The following is a 26,735-nucleotide window of genomic DNA, read 5'->3' as shown; positions in this document are numbered from 1 at the left end:
GCCACTGTGATTTAAGGTATGTTTCAATTTCCTTTTAAATTGTGTTGTTGAGGTAAGGGTGGTTAGGTCGTTTGGGAGGGAGTTCCAGGTTTTGCCCACAGTATTGGCAAACAAGGAGTCACCAGCCAGGTTGTTAGTTTTACCTATTCGTACAAGTAGTTTATTTGATGAGCGTAGGGTGTTGAGGTTGTTATAGGGGGTGACTAGGTTAGTAAGTATAGGTGTGTTAGTAGGTTGGTACAGGATCTTGTGGGCAACTGTTAACTGGTTAAATAGTATTAAATTTGGGAGTTCTATCCAGCCTAGCTGCTTAAGATTATTCAATGATGGGTTCTGAAGGGAGATCCAGTTGCAAATCTAGCAATATTGTTGTAGGAGATTGCTAGCTTGTTCAGGTTGTTTTTACATAGTTTCGTATATATAGGTGAGACATAGAGAAGGGTAGAGATTAAGTTGGTACGAGCAATGGTGGTCCTGGCTAGTGGGATCAAAAAGGGTCTAATCCTGTATAGGGATCCTAATTTTTTTGTTGACTGTTGTTATGGTACTGTTACTATGGGAATCGAAGGTGAGGTTGTTGACAATTAGCACCCCAAGAAGCTTAGTAGTAGAATCAGGAGATATAATAGTGCCATTACTTGATATCACCTTAAAATTAAGTGGGGGGGGGCCTATGGGTGGGAGTAAATAATAACAGTTTTGTTTTTTGGGGATTCAGCATGTGGCATCGATGTAAAAGGCATTTCTCGACTGTGTTAAATACATTTTGTGTTAGGAACTGTAGGTCAGATGGTGAGGTGGCAGAGCATATTAATGTGGACTCATCCACATATTGGATGCAAGTAGCTTGAGGTATAACAGTAGCTAGGTCATTTATAAAAATAGAAAATAGGCGAGGGCCTACTATGGAGCCCTGAGGGACACCAAGGGTAACTGGAAGGTGGGAGGATAGGTTGTTCTCCCATAGGACAGCCTGCTGTCTGTTGACTAGTTATGATTGGAACCATTGAATAGCCAGTGTGTCTAGAGACAGGTTTTTGAGTATATTTATGAGAAAGTGGTGGTTAACCATATCAAAGGCTTTCAATAGATCAATGAAGAGGGCCGAGGATAGTGTCATTGTTGCGATTCTTATTAATACAATTAGAGAAAGATAGAAGAGCAGAGGTGGTACTATGAAATAGCCTAAAATCATGTTGGCCATTGGCTAGAAGGTTGTTTTCTATTAGGTGGTTTAACAGCTGCTTATGAATGCATTTCTCCATGATCTTTGCCAGTGGAGATAATATGGCTATAGGTCTATAGTTGGATAATTTGTTGGAGTTACCACCCTTATGCAAGGAGATAATGTGTGAGACTTTCCAGATTGATGGTATAGTTCCTTCAGTAATTGTTCTATTAATCAGGATGAAAATTGGGTAGGCTATGGCTTCAGCAGCTTTTTGCAGGTATTCTGCAGGTAGTAGGTCTGCAGAGAGGGTGGTAGGTTTAAGCTTTTGTATAAGGGAACAGACAAGGGATGTCGGAATAGGTTGAAATTGAAATGATGGAGATGTGTTAGTGATGGAGGTGACTGATGATAATGTGTCAGGGGATAGCTGATTGGCAAGAGACTGAATGGTCTCTGTGAAAAAAGTGTTAAAGGTATTGGCTATTTGCTTGGGATTGTCGTGATAAGAGCCTAAAGGGGTAGGTGTGACTGAACGACCTGGGTGTAAGAGTTTATTGATACCAGACCAGAATTTTTGTGGTTTATTTTGGTGGGTTTGTTGAAGCTCAAAGTAAAAATTTCATTTGTCTAATAATATGACTTTTTTTGTTTAATTTCTTAGCTGTCTAAACTTTATTTGATCTGAATGTTTTTTTGTAGACTGCCAGGTAGCCCACAGTTGGTTTCTAAGGAGTATTTTTTGTTTGGTAGCTTTTGAGAGCCATGGGGCTTGTTTAATCATGGTTCTGATTGTTCATGTTGGAGCGCGGTAGTCTAAAATAGCTAGGAATTTTGAATTGAATTATTTTACAGCTTCCTCTAGGGGTAGGTTTTTCAGGCATGACCAATCACATGCCAAAAGTTCTTTTTGAAAGCTGTCAGGGTTAAAATTCTTGTTGGTCCTTATTGTTCTATAGGTCGTTGGGTTCTGAATGTCACTCATATCTGATTATGAAGGTCAGTGAATGGTCACTTATATCTTCGGGGAGGGTTCCTACTTTGTAAGTTTGGTGGTGACTGTTTATGAGAATCCAATCTAAGGTGCTTTCCTTGTCATTATGCTTATTGGTCCTTGTAGGGGATATAATGGTTTGAGTAAAACCATATAGGTTAATATGAGTAGGTGGCTGTGCAGAGGTACAGCTCTTCCAGTTGATATTAAAGTCAATTTAAAAGAAATATTAAATAGGAAACTAGAACCTATGGGCAATAGTAATGTTGGGATGTATTGTTGTGGCCGTTGTTTAGTTTGTGATAAAATCAAAAATATGCATGGGACCAAGATAAATGGAAGGAAATATCTGGCATTTGAAAGGTTTGATTGCATGTCTTCTGGTGTAGTGTATATTTTGGGGTGTGATTGTACCCCACCTGTTTGGTACATTGGTCAGACAACTAGGAAGGTTAAGGTGCGCATTATGGAGCATTTGAGTGACATTAGGAGGGGTAATATGGAGAGCCCAGTGGCCACTCATTTTTGTAATATACATAATGGTAATTGTGAGGGTTTTGTATTTAGTGTGCTTGCCAGACCTCATTTCTGTATAGGAAATTTTAAAACCGCACTGAATAAGTTAGAGCAGTGGATGATTATAGGGTATCATACAGTATTTCCGGCTGGGATGAACTTAGATAGTGGGTAAATTAGTGTAACAATGTTGAATCTTTGAAAGTTGGGTGTGTTTACATTTTTATGTGTGCACATTAGTAGTATTGTTATATGTTTAAAAGTTTTTTTGGTAAGTTATAATGATGTGAATCATTTTAATTAAGTTATGTAATATTGAAATTTGTAGTTAGTATTTACTAATTTTGATAAAAAAGATAGAATTTAAATGTTACATATGCTGTATATTGTCACAGTGTTGATAGGGTTAAAACATTTGATGAGTTGATTGATTAATTATCTTAATTGATGAATGTATAAAAAGAGAATGTGTAAGCCTGTAAATTTGTTCCATTGAAGGCGAATTGCCGAGGTACCAGGACATATGGATTAAAGCTGCTTCTCTTTGCTCCAAAAAAAAAAAAGGACATATGGATTAAAGCTGCTTCTCTTTGCTCCTCTAGGGTGTTAGAATTGATATCCTCTAGGGTGTTAGACTTGTTATCTGGGGGAAGATAAACACAGATGACGTAGATGGATTTATGTTTATTAAGTTGCAATTTGGTACTAAGGATTTCAGCTTTACATGTTAATGGAGGTTTAGAATCTATAGGGCTTACCTGTAATCCAGATTTATATAGAATGGCTACTCCCCCACCCTTCTTAGCTTTACGGTCTAGCCTCAAGATAGTATATACAGGTGGAATAATCTCATTATCTTGTGTAGCATTTTTGAGCCATGTTTCAGTAAGACATAGAATGTCAAATTAATGTACATCTATGAGTGCATGCAGGTGGGCAACTTTATTAATGCTTGTAATATTGAGATGAGATATCAAGACTGAGTTAGAGGGTCTGGTGAGCAATTGTGTGCTAGCAGGCATTGGGGTGTGGGGCGCTGAAGTTGTGGAAGAGTTTGGTCCAGGGTTTGGGTGGATATCACCATCTATTAAGGGGTGAACTTGTACTCTCATTGTAAGTTTTAAGAGTCTGCATATTAGGTTGTGGAATTTCCTAGCTCTTGGACTATAGAATTTGATGTGAGTCGGTCTATGATACTTAGCTGGTAGGTAGTTTGTTGTGTTGGGTGTATATGTATTGTTATGGGGGACTACAAGTATTGGTGTAGAGGTTTGCCTTAAGGAGTAATGAAATCCTAGGCAGGTAAGGCATTCATAGAATGTAAGTAGGTAAGGTGTAAAAAGGAAAGGTAGGAGTAAAATTAAAAGAAGGACCTTTGGGAGTGGTGAGCTAGATGTAGGTAGCATAATGGGGGAATGGTTATAGGATAGTGTATAGGATAATTTCTAAATGTGGTCTGTGTGAAAAACAATTGAAGTGGGTTATATTACTTTAAGGAGGTGGACCATGTGAATGATTGTGAAGATGGGGATATGGTTAGTGAGGATAAATGTAGAGGGTCTGGGGATGGGTGGGAATTGGGGGCAGGGTAGGAGAGCGGAGTGAGCCCGTAGGGCAAACGGAGCAGGTAGAGCCAGTGAAGGACTAAACCCTAGGAGAACAATCAGTGGAGTGCTGACTGCTAAAGGTATGTTTGGGGAGGGATGGTTGGGAGGGTAAGGTGAGAGATATACAGTGTAACGTAGAAGGATGGAGTGGGACGGCAGGAAAGATAGCTATAGGAGATACTGGATGCCTGAGAGTTAAATATTAAGATAGTAAGATATGTGTTCAAGGAGATTAGTCTTGGGGAAAAGGGTGCCACCTAGTGGTCAACAGGATATATTGCAATTTTGGCTACTCAGGGGCTAGCAGCTCTAGAAAAGAAGGGAGGAAAAAAACAGGAGAAATATATATATACAGAAGCTATAAAATGGGAGGGTATGGTAGATGGGAGAAGAGATGGCTTTTGACTCCTGGCTGCCCTGGCTAGGAAGTGTACTTTAAACCTGCAATTTACTTTGTTATTAGTTTAACAAGTCTATTAATTACTTTCTTGTTCCCTTGAAGGAATGAAGCTCATGGAGAGGTTTGGCTCTATTCTTAGCCCCTTCGGTTTTAGGAAAGTGTAAGAGTCTTGGTCTTCAGATAGGCCAAGTTCCCAATTCCTAATACAGGACAGGCAGGTTGGAGAGCTGGCTACATAAAGCAGAGCAGAAAACAAATTGGTAAAGAAAACAGGCAGTTGGTCACACTTACTCAGTTAATAACAGCTTAAAACATAATGGATACATATACCCAATTAGCCAGGTACAAGTAGTTACTTTTCTGAATGTTTTAAATAGCTAATAAAGTCCAGAATTCTAGGCAGATGTAGTTCTCCAGTTTAGCAGTACTTGTAAGGTTCAGATAGATTCAGTACATTCACAGCTATACAGTTCAGTACAATGCAATACTACATTAAAGCTTTTAGCCGGTACAGTATTTAGCCCTACAGTCTTGGACTTGGTTTTTAAACACTACTATAGCTTGACTATAGCATAGGCGACATGTGTGGAGACCAGGATACCAAAACACTAGGTAAAGTTAGTGTACGCCTATGTAAAATATAAACATAAAGAGTGTTGCTAAACAAAGGCAAATAGTGTAAAAATAGGTAACAGATGCGCTAAGCTGCCCTGGCATGAACTATGTAAAGTCCAGATAACAAAATAGGTATCTATGGGATTCTCACAATCATTATTGGGTTCAGTTCATCAGATTCCACATGCATGGAGCCATTCTACCAAAATAATGCTATACCACCGCAGTTTTACTGTGTAAAGAGACCACTATAACAAATGTAAACTGTGCTTTAACGGTACTCATCGCATATACATTCTACGATAGCAAGCACGCTATTTAGATACAGTACACTCAGTTTAAGATAGAACAGAAAGTTACCGTCTATATTACCGTAGTATGCACTATAATGTAGCTACTATGAAGTGTATGTGCAATAATGAGCACATACTCCTTCTACAGAACAGAAACGCTAAGTCTAACAAGGTGCTTTCTGTATTAGTGAGAACAGATGCAGTAGAACATATAATAGCAACTGTTCAAAGTGTGTGCATTCTACGTTTATATATATATATGTGTGTGTAGGCATGTTGAGTGTCTGATATCTTGTGTAGTGGTAGCATTACAGAAAGAGTTTTTCTAAGGTAAGGTGCATGGTTATAGTTAAGGGCAGGGTTAGTATGCATTACTGAAGTAGAACAAGCTCCCTTGATGGTTTCCACACTAATTTTCATTTCAGATCCGAAAGGGCGATTTACATATTTATTTTCCATTTGTTGCCATAGTGACCATTTTTTAAACAAGAAACATTTATTAAATCTGTCATTTATGACATAGGCAATCATACATTTATATAAATTAAAACAAACTGTACTGATGTATTTTCAATTGCAAACATCACAGGGAACATTTCTTTTGAATGTGTATTTCCAACTTTTGGCTTACATGCACACACTGTTTGGCAGGATAATCTTGTAAGGAGTTGATTCTTGTCATCTCTAGTTCAACTTTTATGAAATTTTTCTTGTCTTTTTGCTTCATTGAAAACACTCAAATAAAACTAAATATATTTTAACTTGGAAAAAAAAAACGATGTACATTTTCAACAAATGAACCTGACGCTGACAACTCCAGACAGGAGCAGTTTCTCCAAAACATGACTTTTTTTGATGTGATTCTTACAAATATGACTGTCTTTTGCACTAATCCTCTGGTATTTCCACCTCCAGTGAAGTCTGACCACAAACTTGTTATCTTCCCCTTTAAAATACCAAAAGTGCCTACAGCAGACCCCAGTGAATTTAAAGACTGTAAATGTATCAACCTCAATGTATTCCATGATGAAATATTCAAATTCATGTTTCAAAGCATCACTGCTGTACAGCAGCAGGAAGCAGTTCTACACCAATTTAGAAAAAGATGTTGAGCTATCAAGTCCCCATCAGAAGCAAGTATCATGGAAAACGCAAACATAGCTACCCCCCCGCCTCGTGGTCCACTATCATAAACAAATTCAACAAGAAAACAAAAACACCATTAAGTTATATAGCAGATCTCACTGCTTAGACTTCAACTGGGTAGTGAATTATCCCCACCAAATATTTATTTTACTTCACTGCAGAATGTTCCAGTCAAGCCTTAATTATATCACCCAACCTGACTAGTTCTGTTATACTGTAATTGCAGTAAAAACGATAGTATATAAACTGAAATTCTTACTGAGTATTACGTTTTTTTTTGTCCATATTTCTTTTTAACATGCTCTTTTTTTAAACAGGCAGAAGAAAGACATGGCAGCATTGAAGAACGCTTAAGGCATCTTGAGAGTCAACTTGAAGAGAAAAATCAGGAGCTTTCAAGGGTGAGTGACTTCAGCTTATATACGTATATATCTACCTATTAGAGCACTGTACTTTTACCTATTTTCTAATATATGCTGTTAATACCATGAGCTTTGAAAATATGTCTGTGTTTAATAAATTAACTTACATCTATCCATAGCTGAATATTTCTTGTTGTTACTGTTTGCTGCTCTGGTCATGAGCAGGTTAGCTGTACCCTGACAGGGTTGAATGAATAAAATGGCCCCAGTGAAAATGTCCACAGATTTTATAGTTTGCTGTAAAATGATGCTGCCTTTGGTCATTATGTGCATCTTGCTTTCAAGTAACAATCTGGACAGGTCTCGGATAACAGTCTAGTATGTACCAAACAAGTGAATGGACTAGACTGTCTTATTTTATGCAACACTATTCTGTAACCATTTGAGATCACTTTTTCCGAAGTTAAGGGATGACTGACGTGTTCTGTCCCTACATCATTAGTTTGGAGCTGTTTTGGATTAGAAGCCAATGAAGAGTTACAAGCTGCAGCTGGATTCCCCAAATGCCATCACAGCAATTGCACTGACTGTGAGCTATATCATCTTATTTTAGCATCATGTTGTTGTCTTTCGGCTTTTCCCGGTTAGGGGTCGCCACAGTGGAACTCTGGTCTGCTAATGATTGGCAGCAGATTTTCATGGCACCGAGTTGCCAGCTCGATGCCCAACCTTCAACGAAGGCATGCCCATTCACGCATGTCTTTCGGAACGCCACTCAACCCACCGGAAGGACATGCAGACTCCACACAGAAGGCACTCCCCACATAATTTTCAGAAAAGAAACAAGATCTTAGAGCATATGAAGGTTAATGAGCAAATACTACTTTTATTAATGCAATTATTTAGTGCATACAGCGCTGTGATTGCACTCCTAATTTGGGGGAAATACAACTGTGATACAACTAAGGTACTTAAAATTTGGTAATCTGCTGCCTCGCATGACACCAAAAACAGCAGAGAAGGTGAAACACCTTTAAAGCATGTAAAACACTTCAGAGTAATGCTCTTCTCCTTCGTGCATATGGCAGTGTGAATTGTGTTACAACTTCTTACATGACAAGAAATAACACCACTTCTGAATGCTGTCTGTGATGTACCACCAAGTGTGTTACAGCTTTCATAGCTGGAAAACATTTTGTGCACATGAACAATTTTTTCCAAGTAGTAGAACATTGGAGCAGCTAAAGCTCCAAGTACTATGAAGAATTACAATCAGGCTGCAGTCATAATGTACTTATATGCTCTTAATGAAAGTGTTACCATTTACCTATCAAGCTTTGCTTCCTGCTGCTGTTAAGGTGAATCTCTTGGCATTCTTGTCTCAAACACAGACTTGTTTTGATAAGAGACCCAATTAATAATCCTCTTTGAAATGCAGTTTTAATTTTATCAAAACGTGGTATTTTCCATATTTCCTCAATGTTCCTCCATAATGCAACAAACTTAGCATTTGAAGACTGTAAGAAACAGTCTACTTCTTCTAGCTTATTTCTGGTTAGGAGTCGCCACAGTGGATCACCTGTCCACTCATGATTGGCAGTGGAGTTTTACAGTGTCGAGTTGCCAGCCCAGCACCCAACTTTCCACAGAAGGCACACACATGCACACACTCACATCTAGGGCCAATTTAGAGTGTCCAGTCCACCTACAGCATGTCTTTGGGATGTGGGAGGAAACCGGAGCACCCAGAGGAAACCCACGCGACCACAGGGAGGACATGCAGACTCCACACAGAAGGCACCCCAGCCAAGAATTGAACCAGAGAACCTCTTGCTGTGAGGTGGCAACGCCGTGGCCGCCCAAGACTATAAGAAACAGTATAAGGCTTTATTACATTTATTAGTTTGCCAGTGAAAGTTTATGCATGTCTCCCAGTTAATCAGCTCTTCTCTCATAAATAACACAAATATAACATTTGCAGAAGGAGAGCAATCCTTGTAATTAAGCTGTCTTGAGATGTCGGGTGTTCCAACATGTTGCTATGTAGTACTGATCTAGGACCACACACTGTGCTCTACACCTTTTAAAAACACTCTAACTCTTTAAACTGGGGTGCATTTATTTTCTTGTGGTCATGGCTGAAAAGAGGCCATTATAGACAGAAACTTTACATCATAGGATAGGGTAGGATAGGAGAGCTCAGAAGATGAGTGACAGCTTATGTGATCTCTGCAGTAGAGAAGGAGCTGTGTGTTTGGAAGGGTCTGTTACAGCTATAGTGACAACTCTAAGAACCTTCTCCTTGCAAAACATTTCATCAGTGCCCCTACTTTGGTACAGTCATGTATAAACTAGGCATCAGACCACGTAAATTTCTGATTGTATGTATGTATTTTTGTACATTGATCTTTTGACGTGTTCATAGGCTACTTATGCTTACCATTGTCCCTTTCAAACAACATGCTTAGACTTCATGAAGCAACAGCATAATGCAATTTTTCAGCCTTCCTAACTGGGTCTCCAGCAGCAAGCTTAAAATGCACTTTTTTTACCATTTAAAACTGGAGCTGGAAGAATGCCACCCAGTGTGATGTAGACTCACTGGGGAAGATTCGAGGGTTCTCCTCATGATGCTTTTGAAATAAAAAAAAAAATCCAAGAGTAAGTATAGTGTTCCTTAATTTTAATGCTGTGCCACTGACATATGTTGCAGTACAAAATGTTGTTGTGAGGATGATATGATTTGTAAATACTTGTTTTTTAAAAGGAGATAAAAGCACAGAGTTTTTGGAGAGTGTGGCACTGATCCAATGGATAGCTGTATTAGGACAATTGTTTAATGCACAGCAGTGTGAAATCTGTACTTGTACAGGAACAGTGGTTGTCTTGGTTGATAGACTACTCTTTCCCCTAAATTGCAGTCTGTTTGGTATTGTGTTTAATAAACATGTGTATGGGCAAGAGCTTCTTGCAAAATTATGGCTTTTCCTCACAACTGTCCACCTTCAGAAGAAATCTGACCACTTTGTAAATATGTAGGTTAACACGCTTTTCTTTGTGGAGGTAACATTGCTGTAGCTGCATTTGCACTCTTGCCCTAGAATCACATACTCATTCCTTACCTACAGTATGTACTTTTAAACATACATATGGCAATATGAACAAAATACTACATGTAATGATTTAAATAATTAAAATGTTCATGCAAAAGTTTGCTTTTGAAAATATACATACATTGTTTTTTCACAGCATAAAACAAAAATTAACCCCTCAAGAAAGACTTTCTTGTTTTGTTGAACTGCATTATGAGTCTTCTGTCTTATGATAGTGCCTTTTCTCTGTTTAGACATGTCATTTATCTAAAACATGCTACTTAAATATCTTAGGGTCATGGTTGGTTACAGCTGCATTAAACTGTGGTGTATAGTCTAAGACAACAATGGCAGAACCCAGCAAAATGGTGGGGTGTATTCGTAGGGATGTGATTTTTAGAGGATCATGTGTCATTCTGCCATTATAAACAGCACTAATTTTCCCTAATTGGTAATATTGTGTTTAGGTTTGAAGCCTGTGTCAGAGGAGGAGAGAGAAAGAGAGCTGAGAGAGGGTATGCAGTAGGGGGTTGTTTAGATGACAGTAAGACGAATGGGGGAGCATGAAGCACACTGTAAAAAGAGAATATAGTTGTGGTGTGCTGTGTCCTGGAGGAGGAACAGGAAAAAATTGTATGATGTTGATCCTACCTGGTGGGGGGGGGGGGGGGGGGTTGGTCATCCTTTTACTGACATAAAACTGAAAAGAAGCAACAGGGAAAGAGTACAGTTGTCACCTCAAAGGAGGAGATTTTAGACAGGCATCAGGAAATATTGCTTCATAGAGAGGGCTATGATCCATTTGAAGAGATGCTTGAGATATGTTAAGAGGTGTTAAAAGAGCTGAAAACTAATCTTACTTCTGCATTTGTTACTTTGCCAGCCTAGCAGTGATTGTTGCACCACCAGTAGCCTTAGAGCCAACAAAATCTTCTTTCCAAGCTCTTTTGCAGCCCAACAGTGTATGGTGCTCCAATCTTCCACCATCCTCTCAAACTAATGCTCTGTGCCTGTTTCTGTTGTCCCTCCTGTCCGAGACTTATATGTCCTACTTGCACTGCTCCTTCCAGTCAGAGACTGGAGTCTCCCTCCTTCTAAATGGTATCCGCCATCCCTCTCCCTCTATGCAGTCAGTAACCTGGGCTGCCACTTCTCATCTTTTCCATAAGCAATTGATATCCATAACCAGTCTGCCGTCAGTCAAGGATTAGAGTCTCTTCTCTAACTATTACCCTCCAGGTATCAGTTAGGTTTCCCTGGCTACAGCATTCTCACCAGTCAGCAACTGGGTCTGCTGCCAACACAACTCCTATCCAGGAAGTGATGGGAGTTTCCTGCCTGCACATCCTCCTTTCAGACAGAGAGGGAGTCCTCTTATCTGCTCAGTTCCTTACAGTCGGGTATTAGTGTCTTCTGTCTCCATGAGTCCATTCCATTCAGTGATCAGAGTTGTCTGCCTGCATTCCTTCCCTTGAGTCAGAAATGAGTCTCCCTGTCCCCACAGTTCCCTTGCAGTCAAAGACTGAAGTCTCATGGATTCTGCTTCATGCAGTGATCAGAGTTTTCTGTCTGCATACATCCCTTCCTGTCAGCAGTGGTGTTCATCGTATGCATGATTCTCCTGCAAAGATTGGGAACCTTCACCTTTCCTCTTCCCTTACTGCCAGTGTATGATGTTACCATCCTTACCCCAGACTGCCTGCTGGTGATATGAGCTATCTCCCTTTCTTCCTACTCAGTTAACAGTTGATGTCACTCACCCAACTCCTAATCACTTAGAGTATTCATTTTCCCCTTTCCTGTTGTCTGATGATTAAACTCCTCTGCTTCCACCTTGGATCTTGGCTTCCAAGGACTTCCCCACTATTCTAAGAAGCTTGTATGTTGTGAAATGGACTAGTCCATCCAACAAATAGCCCTAATCTGTACATTCTGCAGTTTCCTAAACTGTGTTAGGCTGCAGCTTCTACACAGACTACAGCAGTGCTATATTCCCAAACAGTCATTCTCTGATACAAAGCATAAGGTGACTGGATCAGTGTACCAACTTATTTATCCTACATCATGCCAGTTATGTTCAGAACCTGTGTTTTACATCCATCCTCTGCTGAGTCATAAGCATGTGGCCCATTTTCACCACAACACAATATCATTAATATATCCTGTGTTTTAGAAACATCAGTATTTTCACAAAAGTTTAGACTTTCATCTCAATTGTTGGATAAAGCAGTCCACAAAACATTTAATACACATGTTTATATGATTGTAAACATAGTCATACTTCTCACTTAGTAAAAAAATGGGAGAATAAAAACGTAAACAAATGTTTAACTTTGTCCCTATAAAGCCTGTGTCGGCAGTAGTTAATACAGTATTATATTTACTATGGATCTTTTAGAGGTTGCAATAGTTATAGATTCTGGAGATAAATTTGTAATCAGAATAGTGCCTGATTCAGGTTTACGGTTGGGGGGGTCACTGATATTTTAGTAATTAACATTTTCAATATAGATGACCCTACTTGAACTTTTTAGAAATTAGTGTTCCACTTTTTTACTTGCGGTTTCCTGAAAGAAGATAATTACCAAGATACCTAGCAACATTACCAATATCTCTGCTTTTCTTTTTTTTTTCACACTAGCTTTGCCACTGCTGCCTATCAACCATTAGCTCCCTCTTGGCAATTGGCTAATTCTTTTCCGATGGAAGGAGCCATCATTTAGACAACAGTTACGAGTAGTTTGATGAACTTTCTGCTTAGCCCTTTGTACCCATGTATGCCAGGCTTGAGAAGCTGAAGGGATACATGTAATGGGCTGTCCACAGTGGTCATCCAAAATGGGTATTTCCATCAAGCATTATGCCCCTCCACTCAAGCATAAGAAGTGTTTATCCCCATGATACATCAGAGAACTCACTCTTCCCTGTTTACTACCCTCCGGTGGGAGAGGTAAGCTGGTCACATCCCTTCAGTCCTCTTCCACCCAGCCTAGCTCCTCAAGTGCCAGGTCTGCTAATTGAACCCCGGTCACTTAGGTCTAAGTAAGGGCTTAAAGCCTTTGCTGTGCTTTTGATTCCTGGTGTTGTATCCCCCAAGATTTGCAACACTGACAGCACCAGATGTTAGGTGCAGATGCCATCACGTTGCTATAGAAGTCTTTAGCTTTTTCTACATAGAGTAAGAAGGCCATAGTAAACATACATGTGTAAGAAAGCTCTGCTGCAGACATAAATGAACAGAATGTTTTGCACTATAAATAATCTTAAATTACCCAGTGGCAGGATTGCATTTGTATTGACAATTTTGTACACACAGCAGATAGTTGAGTGATTTTTTCACAGAAATTTTGCATGATGTTTTGAATTTGTTGACAAAGATGGCTCTGAATCATCAACCTCTAATTCTGTCAAATATAACTTTTATCCAACATACGTTAGCTTTAGAGAGAAATTTATTTATTACTAGGGGTAGGTTTGTGGGGGTTAAAGATAAGTACATAATGGTTTCCCTTGAAGAGATTGTTTTTGATTAAGTAGTATTTTCAGTCTTGTACAGTCTAAAAGGTTTATTTTAGGCAAAGTCTTTTAACCAGTTGTCCCTGAAAATGTAAATTAGAAGAGGCAACAACTATATTTTATGCCACCTATCCTATTCCCTCTGCTTGCCCTATGCTTTTTTTATGAATAAAAGTACATTGATTTTATTTAGAAACTGTCACTCTAATGAAAGCTTTAAAAAAAACATTTTAGACCTATGCTTAATACAGCAAGTTATATTCGTAACTTGTGTTTTCTGTATTCTTTGTTAGAAACTAAAGCACTTACTAACACCTTTATGCCAGGCAACTATGGAGACTGAATAGTTGTATATTGTTTCTTACAATAAGATGTGTATTTATTCCTAAGTTATGTCCCTCTTCACATTCAGAGTAACTCAGGACATATGAACACATTAATTTTAATGCAAGAAGCAAAAATACAGCTGGTAGTTATATGCATATTTTGCTGTTAAATTACAAATGTAGTGTAATAACAAAGTATACATTTATACTTTTAACTCTTCTAGCATGCCTTTTAGGTGCAGATACCATCATATTCATTTACTATCAGATTAATTAGTTTTAAAAGTAATCACATCTACCAGTTTGGCAGTTTTTAGAAAGAAGGGTTTGTATCCTAAAAGGTTACAGCTTGAAAGTGTGTGTTATGTTTGAATAATGTGAATGAAGTTAATACTTCTATCTAGCAATGTCTTTCAGCTTTTCCCGGTTAGGGGTCATCACAGCAGATCACCAGTCTGCAGATTGATTGGCAGTGGTGATTTTATGGTGTCAGGTTGCCAGCCTGGCACCCAACCCACACAGAAGTCACACACACAAACACACGCACCTACCTGCATGTCTTTAAAACTCACTCGATCAGAGGGAGGATATGCACACTCCGTACAGAAGGAGCTCCAGCTGAAAATCGAACCGGAGAACCTCTTGACGTTCGTCGTGTTTCACTGTTGCAGTCATGACTGTAGGGTTCTCCCCTGCCAGCAGGCAGTCCTCGGTTGGCCAGAATCCCAAAGTCTGGGTCCGGCGTCGGCTGTTCAACCATGCTCCCTGACGTCAGAGCGCCAGGAGTACAAAGCTGACAGCCGACGCCATCTTCTCCAGTCTTTCTTGCTGTGCGGTGATAGCAGTTCGCAAGTGCTGGTCGGCTGACTCCTGACAATTTTTTCTGATAAATTTCAGTCCGAAGACTTTCTTCTCCACTCAAAGCTAAGTACCCCATTGGGGAAACTTTTTCTTGCTCCAGTCCGATGTCAGAAAAAGTTAATAATTGTATTTCATGTGGGAAGCAAATACCTCATAAGGATTTTCATTCTTACTGTATTCCTTGCTTAGGCCCTGACCACGACGTAGCTTGTTGTCGGTTTTGTGCTAGATTCAATCAACGTACAATTAAACAAAGGTACAATTTTGCTTTTCATTACTTCGGTAGGCGCTTTAACTACAAAATGTCGTCGGATACGGTTCCTGCTACCGGAGTTCACAAACGTCGCAAGGATAAAGACAGGCCTCCGAGGTCCAAATCTGATGATAGCGCACAAGCGGAGCCAGCTTCAGGTTCGGCTGTCGTCAGTGAGGCGCTTTTGCAGCCCCTGTCGTCGGCCATTTCAGAACCGATGGCCGAAACGGACTCTCATGAGGAGCCAACCAGGCTTTTGAATATTTTTATTGCAGGACCTTTGGATGGGTCCGGAGCCACTGTGCAGGTACCGGCTTCCGAAGGGGTTTTCAGGCCTACTCAGCTTCTAATAAAGGCAAAGCCAAAGACAAAGGCAAAGACTCCTTCTAAATCAAAGACTGCAACACAGGCCTCTTCTGAACCGGCTCCCAAGTCACAGAAACAGTTACTCAAGATGGCGGAGGATTTACTTACTATGATTAGGGGTTCACATCCCCCTCCAGATAAAAGGCCAAGGCAGAATGTTTATTATGATTCCTCTGATCAGGCTTCTGTTTCTTCAGTTTCTTCTTCTGATCAGGAATATTCTTTCCCTCCTTATGAGGATTCTGATGCTGAGGAATCCATTCCTTCAGCTTCTCCCCCTGAGGATTTCTCTTTTGGGGAAACTTTGCATGAAATGAGGGAACATTTCCACTGGGAAGGACAGGAGTATTCAGAATCTAAGAAAAGACTAAGGGATTTTCTTCTTCTCCCCCAACATAGGCCCCTGGCTATCCCTCCTATTTTGGATATTGTGGATGATGCTTTTTCGGAGGCTAACTTAACTCCTGACTCTTTTCCTCCTTCTCCTGTTAAGCCTGATAGATATTACAGGGTTCCTGATTCCCACCAGTTTTTATACAAGAACCCTTCTGCTGACCCTGAAACCATTTCTCAGGGTCCTAAGGGAGTTAAGGCTGCTTCTGCCAAAAATCCCATTCCCACTGAAAAAGATTCTAGATCTTTAGAAAGATGGGGCAAAAAAGTGTACACTTCTGCTACTTTATCCATTAGGGCTTTAAACTGTCAGTTTCATATGCTGAAATACCAGCAATTTCTCTTGCCTGTTTTAAAACAAAAGCTTACTTCCATTTCTGCCTGTGCAGATGATAAGGAATTGCATGACTTATTGCATGCCACTGAACAAGTTGGGAAGCATGGTTTACACTGTGGATTTGATGCCTTGGAGGCTTCTTGTAGGGCTGCTGCCTCCGGCACAGTCATTAGAAGGCATGCATGGCTAAAGGAACAAAATTTGCCAGAACAAGTAAAAGCTAAATTATTGGATGCTCCTGTTCGGCATAATGTTTTGTTTGGATCAAAAGCTGAAGAGGTGATTAAAAAGATGGAGGATAAGGCGAAATCCATGCAAACAGTCAAAGATTTCTTACAAGTACAGCCACCAAGATTTAGCAGGAATTGGCCTTCTAAAAATTGGTCCTTTCCCACTTCAGACAGGCCTCAGAGGGGTAGATATAGACGCTCCAGAGGAAGGCATCAAACACAAGCTTCTTATAGACCAAGACAGTGGACTGCCTCCACCCCTAGGGGAGGAGAGGATAGGTCACAAACTCATAGGAAACAAACTCAATGACCCCCTCTGTTGGGCTGCAGGAACTTCTTGCCGGAAGCCCCCCTCGGAGGAAAACTCTCTCTTTTTTTTATCAAAATTGGACTCATATAACCCAAGGCAAGTGGGTTCTGGATGTGGTTTTAAGAGATTACAAATTCCATTTTCATACCCTGCCAAGGCCAAGCGGATGGCCAGACCTTCCAAAACATCAATGGACAGAGGCCTTAAACCAGGTGGAAGCTCTTTTGGCTATGAAAGCCATAGAACTGGTTCCACTTTCAGAGATGGGACAGGGTTTTTACTCAAGGCTCTTTCTAGTCCCCAGGAAGCAAAACTCATGGAGACCCATTCTGGATCTGTCAGTCTTGAACACCTTTCTAGAGATTCCAAAATTCAAGATGCTTACTCTACAGCAACTACTTCCAATGCTATCCAAAGATGCGTGGATGGTAACTTTGGATTTAAAGGAGGCATATTTACACATTCCCATCAGCCAGGAACGCAGAAAATACCTCAGGTTCAAGGCCGGATCGAGACACTTTCAATTCTCTGCGCTGCCCTTTGGATTGTCTACTGTGCCCAGAGTCTTCACCAAATGCCTGGCTCCAGTAGTAGCTTACTGCAGACTCAAGGGAATTCAAATTTACCCTTATCTGGACGATTGTCTAATTCAGGCAGACAGCAAGGATGTCTTACTCCAGCATCTAGAGTTTGTACAGAACCTCCTTAAGTTCCTGGGATTCTCTGTAAACATAAAAAAGTCAAATTTGACACCCTCACAACAGATAACTTTTCTGGGTGCTCTTCTAAACACCACAACCCAGATGGCATTTCTGACATCTGAAAAACAATTACAGCTGGCTTCAACTTTCAAAACCTTGGCAACTTTAACTCAGCTATCTGCAAGGAGATTCCTGCAGGCTTTGGGTTACATGGCTTCCTGCATCCTTCTCGTACCATATGCAAGACTACACATGAGGAAAATACAGTGGTACCTAAAAAGTGTATGGTCTCAGCATTGCCTCAGTTTAGACATACTGATCTCTGTCCTGCCTTGTCTTCAAAAGGAATTCCTTTGGTGGTCCAGGGCATGTACTCTAAACAAAGGGAAACCCTTCTGTCTGCCTCCTGACACTCAGATTCTAACCACGGACGCCTCAAATTATGCTTGGGGAGCCCATTTTCATGGCAACTGTCTGCAGGGCCTTTGGACAAAGGATCAGAAGCACCTGCATATCAATTTAAAGAAAATGTTAGCCGTTCAGAAAGCTCTAATGGCTTTCAGGAATCTTCTACAACCAGGACAACTACTAATACGGACAGACAACACCACAGTTATGTGGTACATAAACAAGCAAGGAGGGTCTCATTCCTACCCCCTTTGCAGACTAGCCATGGATCTATGGTACACAGCTCGAGCTTGCAATCTGGATCTTCAAGCTCAGTTTCTACCAGGGAAGCTAAACTTCCTGGCAGACAGTCTGAGCAGAAACCTTTCGGATCCACACGAGTGGATGCTGGACACCAAAATATTCAGGATGATAACAGCAGTCTGGGGATGTCCTCACGTAGACCTCTTTGCATCCCATCTCAATCATCAACTACAGAATTTTTGCACCAGGACTTTCCACAAAGAAGCTTGGAAAGTGGATGCCCTATCATTCAGTTGGAGGAACCTCTCGGGATATGCCTTTCCGCCTCTTCCACGGGTATTATTAAAGATAAAACAGGACAAGCCCAAGATGATAATCTTGCTGGCCCCAAATTGGCCTTGATAGTTTTGGTACCCAACTCTAAAAAACCTTTCTCTGGAGCCCCCTTGGGTTTTACCTCAGTCTCCGAACCTTCTGTCCCAACATCAGGGTCAGGTTCTACACTCTAATGTCAGAACTCTCAGCCTGGCGGCCTGGTTAATCCAGGGCCTTTGATTTCTTCTTTCCTACCCAAGCAGGTTATGGATGTCATTTTAGAAGCCAGACGTCCTAGCACTAGAAAATCTTATGCAGGAAAATGGAAAAGATTTTGTTCCTGAATGCAGGCTCAGGATTCTGATCCTCTTCTTCCGAACATTCCTTTAATTTTACTTTACTTGACAGATCTCTTACATAAGGGTCTCTCTTTCTCTTCCATTAAGATACATGCCTCTGCTATTTCCGCTCATTATAATACAGACCCTCCAATCTTTTCCCACCAGCTCATGAGACAGTTTCTCAGAGGAGCTAAGAACTTAAGACCTCCTAGATCTCCTCCCATTCCTGCTTGGGATCTCAACTATGTTTTCTTTTGATGTTAACAAACACACCATTTTACCATCATGAAGATGGAGCAGAAACAATGTTTTCTACTTCCACTATTAATGTTATTTGTTTGTTTATTGAAATAGTATTGGACAACAACTTTTTGTTTGGGGACAAATATTATAAACAAAATCAGCTGCTCTAGCTTATGCTAAAAACAGAAATTTCAAGTAAAATTCTATTGTAGGTTCATTGGGGACCTGATATTGTTGACCATTTTATGGTTGAGGTGAATTCACTTTCCAGGTTTTTGAAGTTTACCAAAGGTGATGTTGGTTCAGCTATCAATTTTTTGGACATTCACCTATGGTGGGATTCTATTGGTTGTCAATTTCAAAGTAAAATTCATGACCTGTCTAGTGAATTTAATTTCATCATTGAACTGTTCTCCAAAAGAGGATATGATATACCCTTTTGTTTAAGTTGTTCATTTAGTAGTACCTTTGGATCTGGTTCTGATAAATCTGTAGGTTTGAGTGGTTCCAATTTAATTTGTTCATTCGAGATGAGTGATGATAGTTATTATTTTTCTTCCATTTTGGAAAATAATTGGAAAGTTAAAAGAGGTATGCATTGTTGTGATCAATGCACTGCCTGTACATTCATTTAGTTAATTGTAATGCCACCAATGTTGTTTATATGAACATAATTATGCTATTAAATCTAGGGACAGTACCAATGCCTTATATAAGCATTCAATTGATTGTTCTTCCTTTAAGAAATTTTTGTTTACAGTATTAGAAGTTTGCCCTGCTGATCCTAGGGGAGGGGATCTTAAATGTTATCTTGAACAAAGAGAAGCAATCTGGCAAATCAAATTAAAATCAGATAAGCCACCTGGGTTAAATGAATGTATTAATTTAAAATGAGTTGTATATTACTGATAAACAGAAAGTAACTTCTTTTTATTTAATGTTTTTTATCCTTGTTTTTCATCTGATGAAAGTGTTTTCTGAACGAACTGAGCAAACTGAAAGACTACTCCCAACTGTTGAAAAAACCGTGTAGTGGCTGGTGTAAAAAAAAAAGCAAAAAAATAATAAATAATAAATGCAGTGCAAAGTAATCCAAAAATTTATTTTTTAGCTTTTAGATTTGCTACTTTTGTGTGCTATCTTCAGAATAAAGACAGATTCTAATAAAGCTTACATTATTTACACAAAGTCCAATTAATTATTAAATTAAAACCTGATTTTTAAATTTACGTTCAGTTTTGCCAGCGTATAATGGGCAGTATTTTGACATTGAGCTAAATATACTAATAGTTTTGAATTGTTTATATTCACCCTTATTGATATTGAATCTATTAGATTCCATGATACCCTACTGACATCCACTTGTTGATGTCGTCAGCATACAACAGCGTATTACATGGACCGTATGGGCAACAATTCTAGATACTCCTGCTTATGTTTCAAAGAATGAAATCAATAACGCAGGATAAACCAAGATCAGTACAATTACATGACCACACTACATCCTAGGATACCCGTACTTATTTGGAATACCAAAATCACACAGAACATCATTGATCCTCGCATGCACTAAGGTAGTAGACCATATTCTAAGTAAATACATTCTTGAGTCTCAGATATTCAATAGACGTGAAAGACCTTACACCTGTATCCCCCAGGAAATAGCTATTGAATGGGTATGTGTGACAGGTTAAAAGCTAGAGGGCTAGCAGAGGCATGACATCATCACTGTGGTAATTACTTGATTTAACACTAGCTAACTACTACTTCATGTTTGGTGTTTGAGGTGACAATCACTTGTTGGGAGACAGTGGGGAGGATATGGGGAGCCACAGCCTTCAGAGCCATCATGGCCAACATCATTTCATGGCCATCAACATTTACAATTTCTCTGAATTATCTAATTTCTACATTCGGTAATATTACTTCATTTTGGATGACATTTTGGGTTTACTTTTGAATGGAACACATTCCTTCGATTTCAAGAATTTCTCTACTGATTTTTACTGATAGTATTGGTGAAAGGGCAGCTTGTTAGAGCAGCTAGAATCAGTATAAAGAGGAAGACTTTTAGTTGAATGTAACACACTCAAAACTATGTTTGGACTCGATTGACACTCCTAGATTCATCACTTAAGTTCACAGTGGACGGCAATTTTTTGTGGTCCATCATCCTTAAGGCAGTTATTTATTGTGTGGATTCAACAGTATCCACACCAAATTACTACTACACCCTTAAGTGTAAAAAAAAAAGAGAATTTAAACACTTACTAGTTAGAACTCCAGGGATGTTATGATGTCAGAACTGCAATTACTGTAGATACATCATGGATCATAATAGATTCAATATCAATAGGGTGAATATATAACTTAAAACACAGACACAGATTGTAATTCAAAATTTAGTATTATGTGGTAGCTCTCAAAATTGTACTGATTTAAAGAAAGAATCTATGAACATCAGTATGCCATTAGGAAATGTAAGCTCACTAATGCATTGGCCAACATGTTTCAGAATACCCAAACCCAGATTCAAACTTTTAAATGTTTAATACAGTGTGGGTTATTAATCAATTATCTGACTTGTACAAAATGTGTTTGATTAGAATATGTCTTTATTCTGAAGATGTTTGCCACTAGGCAACTAAAGAATAAATAAATTTTGGATTACTTTATGTTTTGGAAAAACTAACCTTGCCTCCTTTTGAGCCTGTTGCCTCTTCTGACATCAAGTTTTTATCTTGAAAGACAGCCATCCTGTTAGCCCTAACCTCTGCCAGGAGAGTTTCAGAGTTACAAGCTCTTATGGCTGTGGAACCTTATATTATTTTTCATCAAGACAGGGTGTCTTAGAGGACTAATCCTACCTTCATGCCTAAGGTGGTTTCCAAAGTGGCTTTAAATCAAACTATCCACTTGCCAACTTTTTTCCCCACTTCTCAAAATAAAGGGGAAAGGATCTTACATTCCTTGGATGTACACAGACAACTACGTTTTTACCTGGACAGAACCAAGGACATCAGAAAATCAGAACAATTGTTTGTTTCTTATGCTTCAAGTTCCCAAGGTAAAGCCATTTCAAAACAGACCATTTCTAAATGGATTGCTCATGGAATCAGATTTTGTTATTCACACCATGGAAAACAAATCCCAGGGAGTATACGGACTCATTCTACCAGAGCTGCTGCCACTTCTGCGGCCTTCCTCAGGGGAGTTCCTACCAAAGACATTTTGGAAGCTGCAACTTGGAGTTCAGTGCATACTTTTTCTAAGCACTACAATCTACCTCTCTACTCTAAGTCTAGGGCAGGCTTTGCCTCTGCAGTCTTGCAGGCCTTTTAGCCGCCCCTTCTTCTTTATGACCACCTCCCCTTCTTTCAGCTTTGGGATTCTACCCTACAGTCATGACTGCAACAGTGAAACACGATGAACATAGTACAGTTGTGTACACCTACCATAAATGTAGATGTTCGAGTGTCTTCACTGTTGCAGTCTGGCTTTCCCTCCTGTCCCCTCTTATTTTTACTTTTGTGTGGTTCCTTTTTTTTCACCATTCTTCTGAGGTGTATTTGCAAAGGATTTGGGACCTTTCTCATTTTGGGACTCCTGACATCTGGGGCAAGAAAAACTGGAGAAGATGGCGTCGGCTGTCAGCTTTGTACTCCTGGCGCTCTGATGTCAGGGAGCATGGTTGAACAGCCGACGCCGGACCCAGACTTTGGGATTCTGGCCGACCAAGGACTGCCTGCCGGCAGGGGAGAACCCTACAGTCATGACTGCAACAGTGAAGACACTCGAACATCTACATTTATGGTAGGTGTACACAACTGTACTTTGTGAGGCGACAATGCTAACCACTGCACCACCACGGCCAAAGTTAATACTTCTGTCTAATGTTTCTAAATACTCAACAGAACCAAAGTTATCAACAAGCTGTATTTAATGGAAGTGCTGGCACTGCTGATGTCCAGACAACAGGCAGACATTAATACATGTTTTGTGGGACTGCAACACAGCTGAATATTTTCTTTTCTTCTTTTTTCTTTGCAAAACAGTATTTTAATGAGTTTGCAGTGTGTTAGTTAACACAGGTGCACCTGTAACATATGACTTGGGTTCACTCAGAAACAGTTAACATGATATAGACAACATTAATTCTTTTTAGAAGTATGCTTGCAAATCTGATTATTGCAAAAGTTAATTTTCATGCAAAAGTAGTTTTATAAAGTCAGGCTCATTCTGATTTGTGGAGCACCATCAGTCTCTGATAAAAAGACATATTTTTAATGGTTAAGTACCTCAAAAGTATCTAATAACACAGTATGAAATCTGTTGAAATTCTGATATTTACAGAACAAGGCTAAACATAAAAGATAACTAAGGGGTAGGTTGCATACCAGCCAGGGAAATGGAGGTAAAGGGAAGCTAAGTTGTTTTCTACAAGTATGATTTCTAAAGGTATTCATTATTGGTAGAGTTAATCTAAGAAGTTTTAAAACACTGTCAGGATAAACCATTTGCAGACATAGCCATCTCACCTAACCAAAAACGGTCATCAGACTTACACAAAGAACTCGCATCCCAGTGTTGGGATGGGGGCATATTTGCAGAATTCAGTGTGTTAGTCCGTAGCATTTCATTTTTTATTAATGGGATCCTCTTTCTGACTTATTTAAATTCTGCTTCATATATCATACTGCGGACATACCAGCACTCAGCCACCTGGTAAGGTTGCTCAAGACTTTATTCTGCTGTTCATCTCTTCATGGGCTAGTGTTAATGTGGTGTGTAGAATCCTTTCCTCTTTCTTTGGCATGATCCCCTACAAGAATATACCAGGTAACACTAAAGAAAATGTCATCCAAAGTGGGGTCCTCCAACTTTATTTGAAAGTGGCTTCCATTCCCTTCCAGAATTCAAAGCAACTGTAGATGCGAACCCAAACTCTCAGTGCATTTATCTATTTGGCATCTCCTGCATAATGGATAGGTTTCCAGGAACACGTGAAAGTCTTTGTGGAATGAAATGCATCCCCCATTATGTCTTCCAAGCAAACATTTGCTAGTGGATGAAGAAGTCAGGAAGCGCTGTGATCTAATTATCTGTTCTTTTGGACCAATGAGGGATCTGGAGTCTGTGATGGTCCAGGTAAGCTTGGGCAGGTAGGTCGTTTCCTGCTGGATGTAATTGCAGAGAGAGCAGACAACAGCAAATGAATTATAATCTCCATAAGTAGTAAGCCGCAGTAATAGGTCTATCTCTTGATTCACCATTTTTTTTCATAGTACAGAGGTAGCTAGTTAGCTGGATATTCTCTTTCTATCCAGGCATAAAGTGGCAACTGCCTGGTCACCTTTTCAGAGACTGATTGTAGGCAGGGATAAGCAGTATCCAGGATGCCCCAGGTAATTTCAAAATGATTTCATTCTGTGTTCAAAATTCAACTACAAAGACCCCTGGTATATTGGAGTGGGAGCATGGCAACAACAGCCAGGGTGACGGTTGATTTACTTCTTTCATAAGTGAACAGAAAACTTTACCATAATTTAATGCAAATAGGTGTTATAATTGTAACACTAATGTATATTCTGGCAACCCAGATTTGTCAGCAGGAGTTGTGGTTTCGTAACACCAGGATTGTCCATTGTGTCTGTTACTATTTCTTTTTTCATTGTGAACAGGACTAGATAGATCCCTCTTTCTACCACTGACAAGTCACTATACTCGAGAGACTTGTTACTCATAGGTTCATAGGTTCATAGGTTCATACTAGGCTATCTGCCCGAGGGCATTTATAAGCCTAGCCCATTGTTTTGTGGCTTACGCCACCCCTTTAGTATGGGGAACTATACCCATTATTTTGCTGTGCCTCTGTCGAGCAGTGACACTGAGGTAATTCCTGGGGTATATCTGCGATCTCCCATCCATTGGTCAAGATTTCTCTTGAACAAGGCCAGCGAGGTGCTCTGCCTCACATGTACCGGGATTTTGTTCCACAGCATAGGGAGTCTTTGGGTGATGAATCTATCCCTCCAGCACGCCCCTATTAATAGCCGTGTCGAGGTTTAAGTCTCCGCCCTTGTGGCTCTGATGGATCTAGATTTTTGAGGTGAAGCATATTCATCAAATCTGGGTTTGACATGGCCTTGTATGTTAGGCAAAGGTCACCTCTGAGCAAGCGGTTTACTGAATAGAGCTGGAGTTCTTTCAGTCGGGCAGCATAGGACAGATTTTTGAGACCCTTTATCCTTTTGGTGAGGAACTTTTGTGGCCTCTCCAGCTGCTGCAAGTGTCGGGTCAGATACATTCGAATGGGGCATTGTACTCAATCATTGGTCTGATGAGTGATGAGTAAAGGAGACTATGACCTCCCTTGATCTAGATGAGAATCCCTTCATGATAAGGTGGGCAATGTAGAAGGACTTCCTAACTACTTTAGCTACATGGGTGTCGAATGACAGACTACTATCAACCTGGGTCCCCAGGTCCCTGATAACTTCTTCTGTGCTCAGTGGATTGCCACCTATTTGGTAGCTAGAGGTAACCTTGTTTTTCCCAAGGGTATGACTATGCATTTTTGGCATTTAACTTTAGGCCGTGGCTCTGGCACCAGTTATCCATTTCTGTGAGACCCTTCTGAAGGATATCTGTGTCAGATGTGTTTTCTACTATGGCCCAGTTTGCAGTCATCTGCAAACTTTGTCAGCCATAACCCTCCTGGGTTTGCTTGTACTGAAAAGTAGATGCCAAACAAGAGTGGGCCCAGGACTGAGCCCTGTGGGACACCACTTGTGACAGGCTTTGAGTCTGACATGGCGCCAGCAACTCTGACCCTGTGGGTTCTGTCACTCAGCCAGTTTGCAACCCATCTTGTGATGTATGGGTTAACATTTAAGCTGATGAGTTTTCAATGATACCCGAGTGGGGTATTGTATCGAAGGCCTTAGCCAGATCGAGGTAGGCTGTATGGACTGCCTTTCCTCATCAATGGCTTTGGTGACTGTTTCAAAAGTCAACCAAGTTTAAAAGGCATGATCTGCCTTTGACAAAGCCAAACTGGGTTGGATCCAAAGTCTGCAAATTCCCTATGTCTTTATTTATGAGGTCCATTATGATCCTCTCCATGGCTTTGCAGATAAGGCTTGTCAAGCTAATGGGCGGTAATTTCCAGGGTCTGTGGAGGCACCGCCTTTGTGAAGTGGGACCACAGTTGCAGTGCGCCACCCCTGGGTAATATCCAGAGGTAAGACTTTGATTAAACAGCTGTCCTAGCTGTGGGTTTAATTCCTCATTGAGTTCGTGGAGCACACAGCCGGGGACACCATCGGGTCCCATGGATGCTGTGTTTTTGCTTTGGAGAGAGCAGTTCTCACTTGGGCTGGAGATGTTTGGGGGCTGCACTCATTTGGTATAGATATCTCTCCTTTTGGGGGCGGAGGGGGGGGAGAAGTTTGCACTGAACCTGTCAGCCAGTATGTTGGCAATGTCTGTAGGATCAGTAATCTTCACATCATTTTGAACTAGTTCTGAGCATATCTGGGAGTTTCCTCCTAGGTTTCTAACATAGCTAAAGAAGGCCTTATGATTGTCTTTTGAGTCTTTAGCTATTTTTCTCTCGAAATTTGCTTTGGATGATTTTATGAGCTCTTAGTTTTTTACTTATAGTGATCAAGGGTGTCTTACCTTTTAAGGATTTTGC

The 26,735-nt window shown here is 40.1% G+C and overlaps 1 protein-coding gene across 1 annotated transcript in view; it reads left to right on the top strand.

The window, feature by feature from the left end:
• PPFIA4 (PTPRF interacting protein alpha 4) overlaps positions 1–26,735 on the top strand; it is a 1,641,692-nt gene that overhangs the window by 1,166,709 nt on the left and 448,248 nt on the right. The window contains exon 10 of the mRNA XM_044070202.1: positions 7,057–7,140. Within this exon, the coding sequence (XP_043926137.1) occupies positions 7,057–7,140 (84 nt within the window). The remainder of the gene's footprint in view (positions 1–7,056; positions 7,141–26,735) is intronic.

Source organism: Protopterus annectens, chromosome 4.part1 (genome assembly GCF_019279795.1).
Source record: "Protopterus annectens isolate FY-2018-M chromosome 4.part1, PAN1.0, whole genome shotgun sequence".
Classification (NCBI taxonomy): Eukaryota; Metazoa; Chordata; order Ceratodontiformes; family Protopteridae; genus Protopterus; species Protopterus annectens.
Note: the sequence above shows the minus strand (reverse complement) of the source record. Positions and strands in the feature narration are given on the sequence as shown.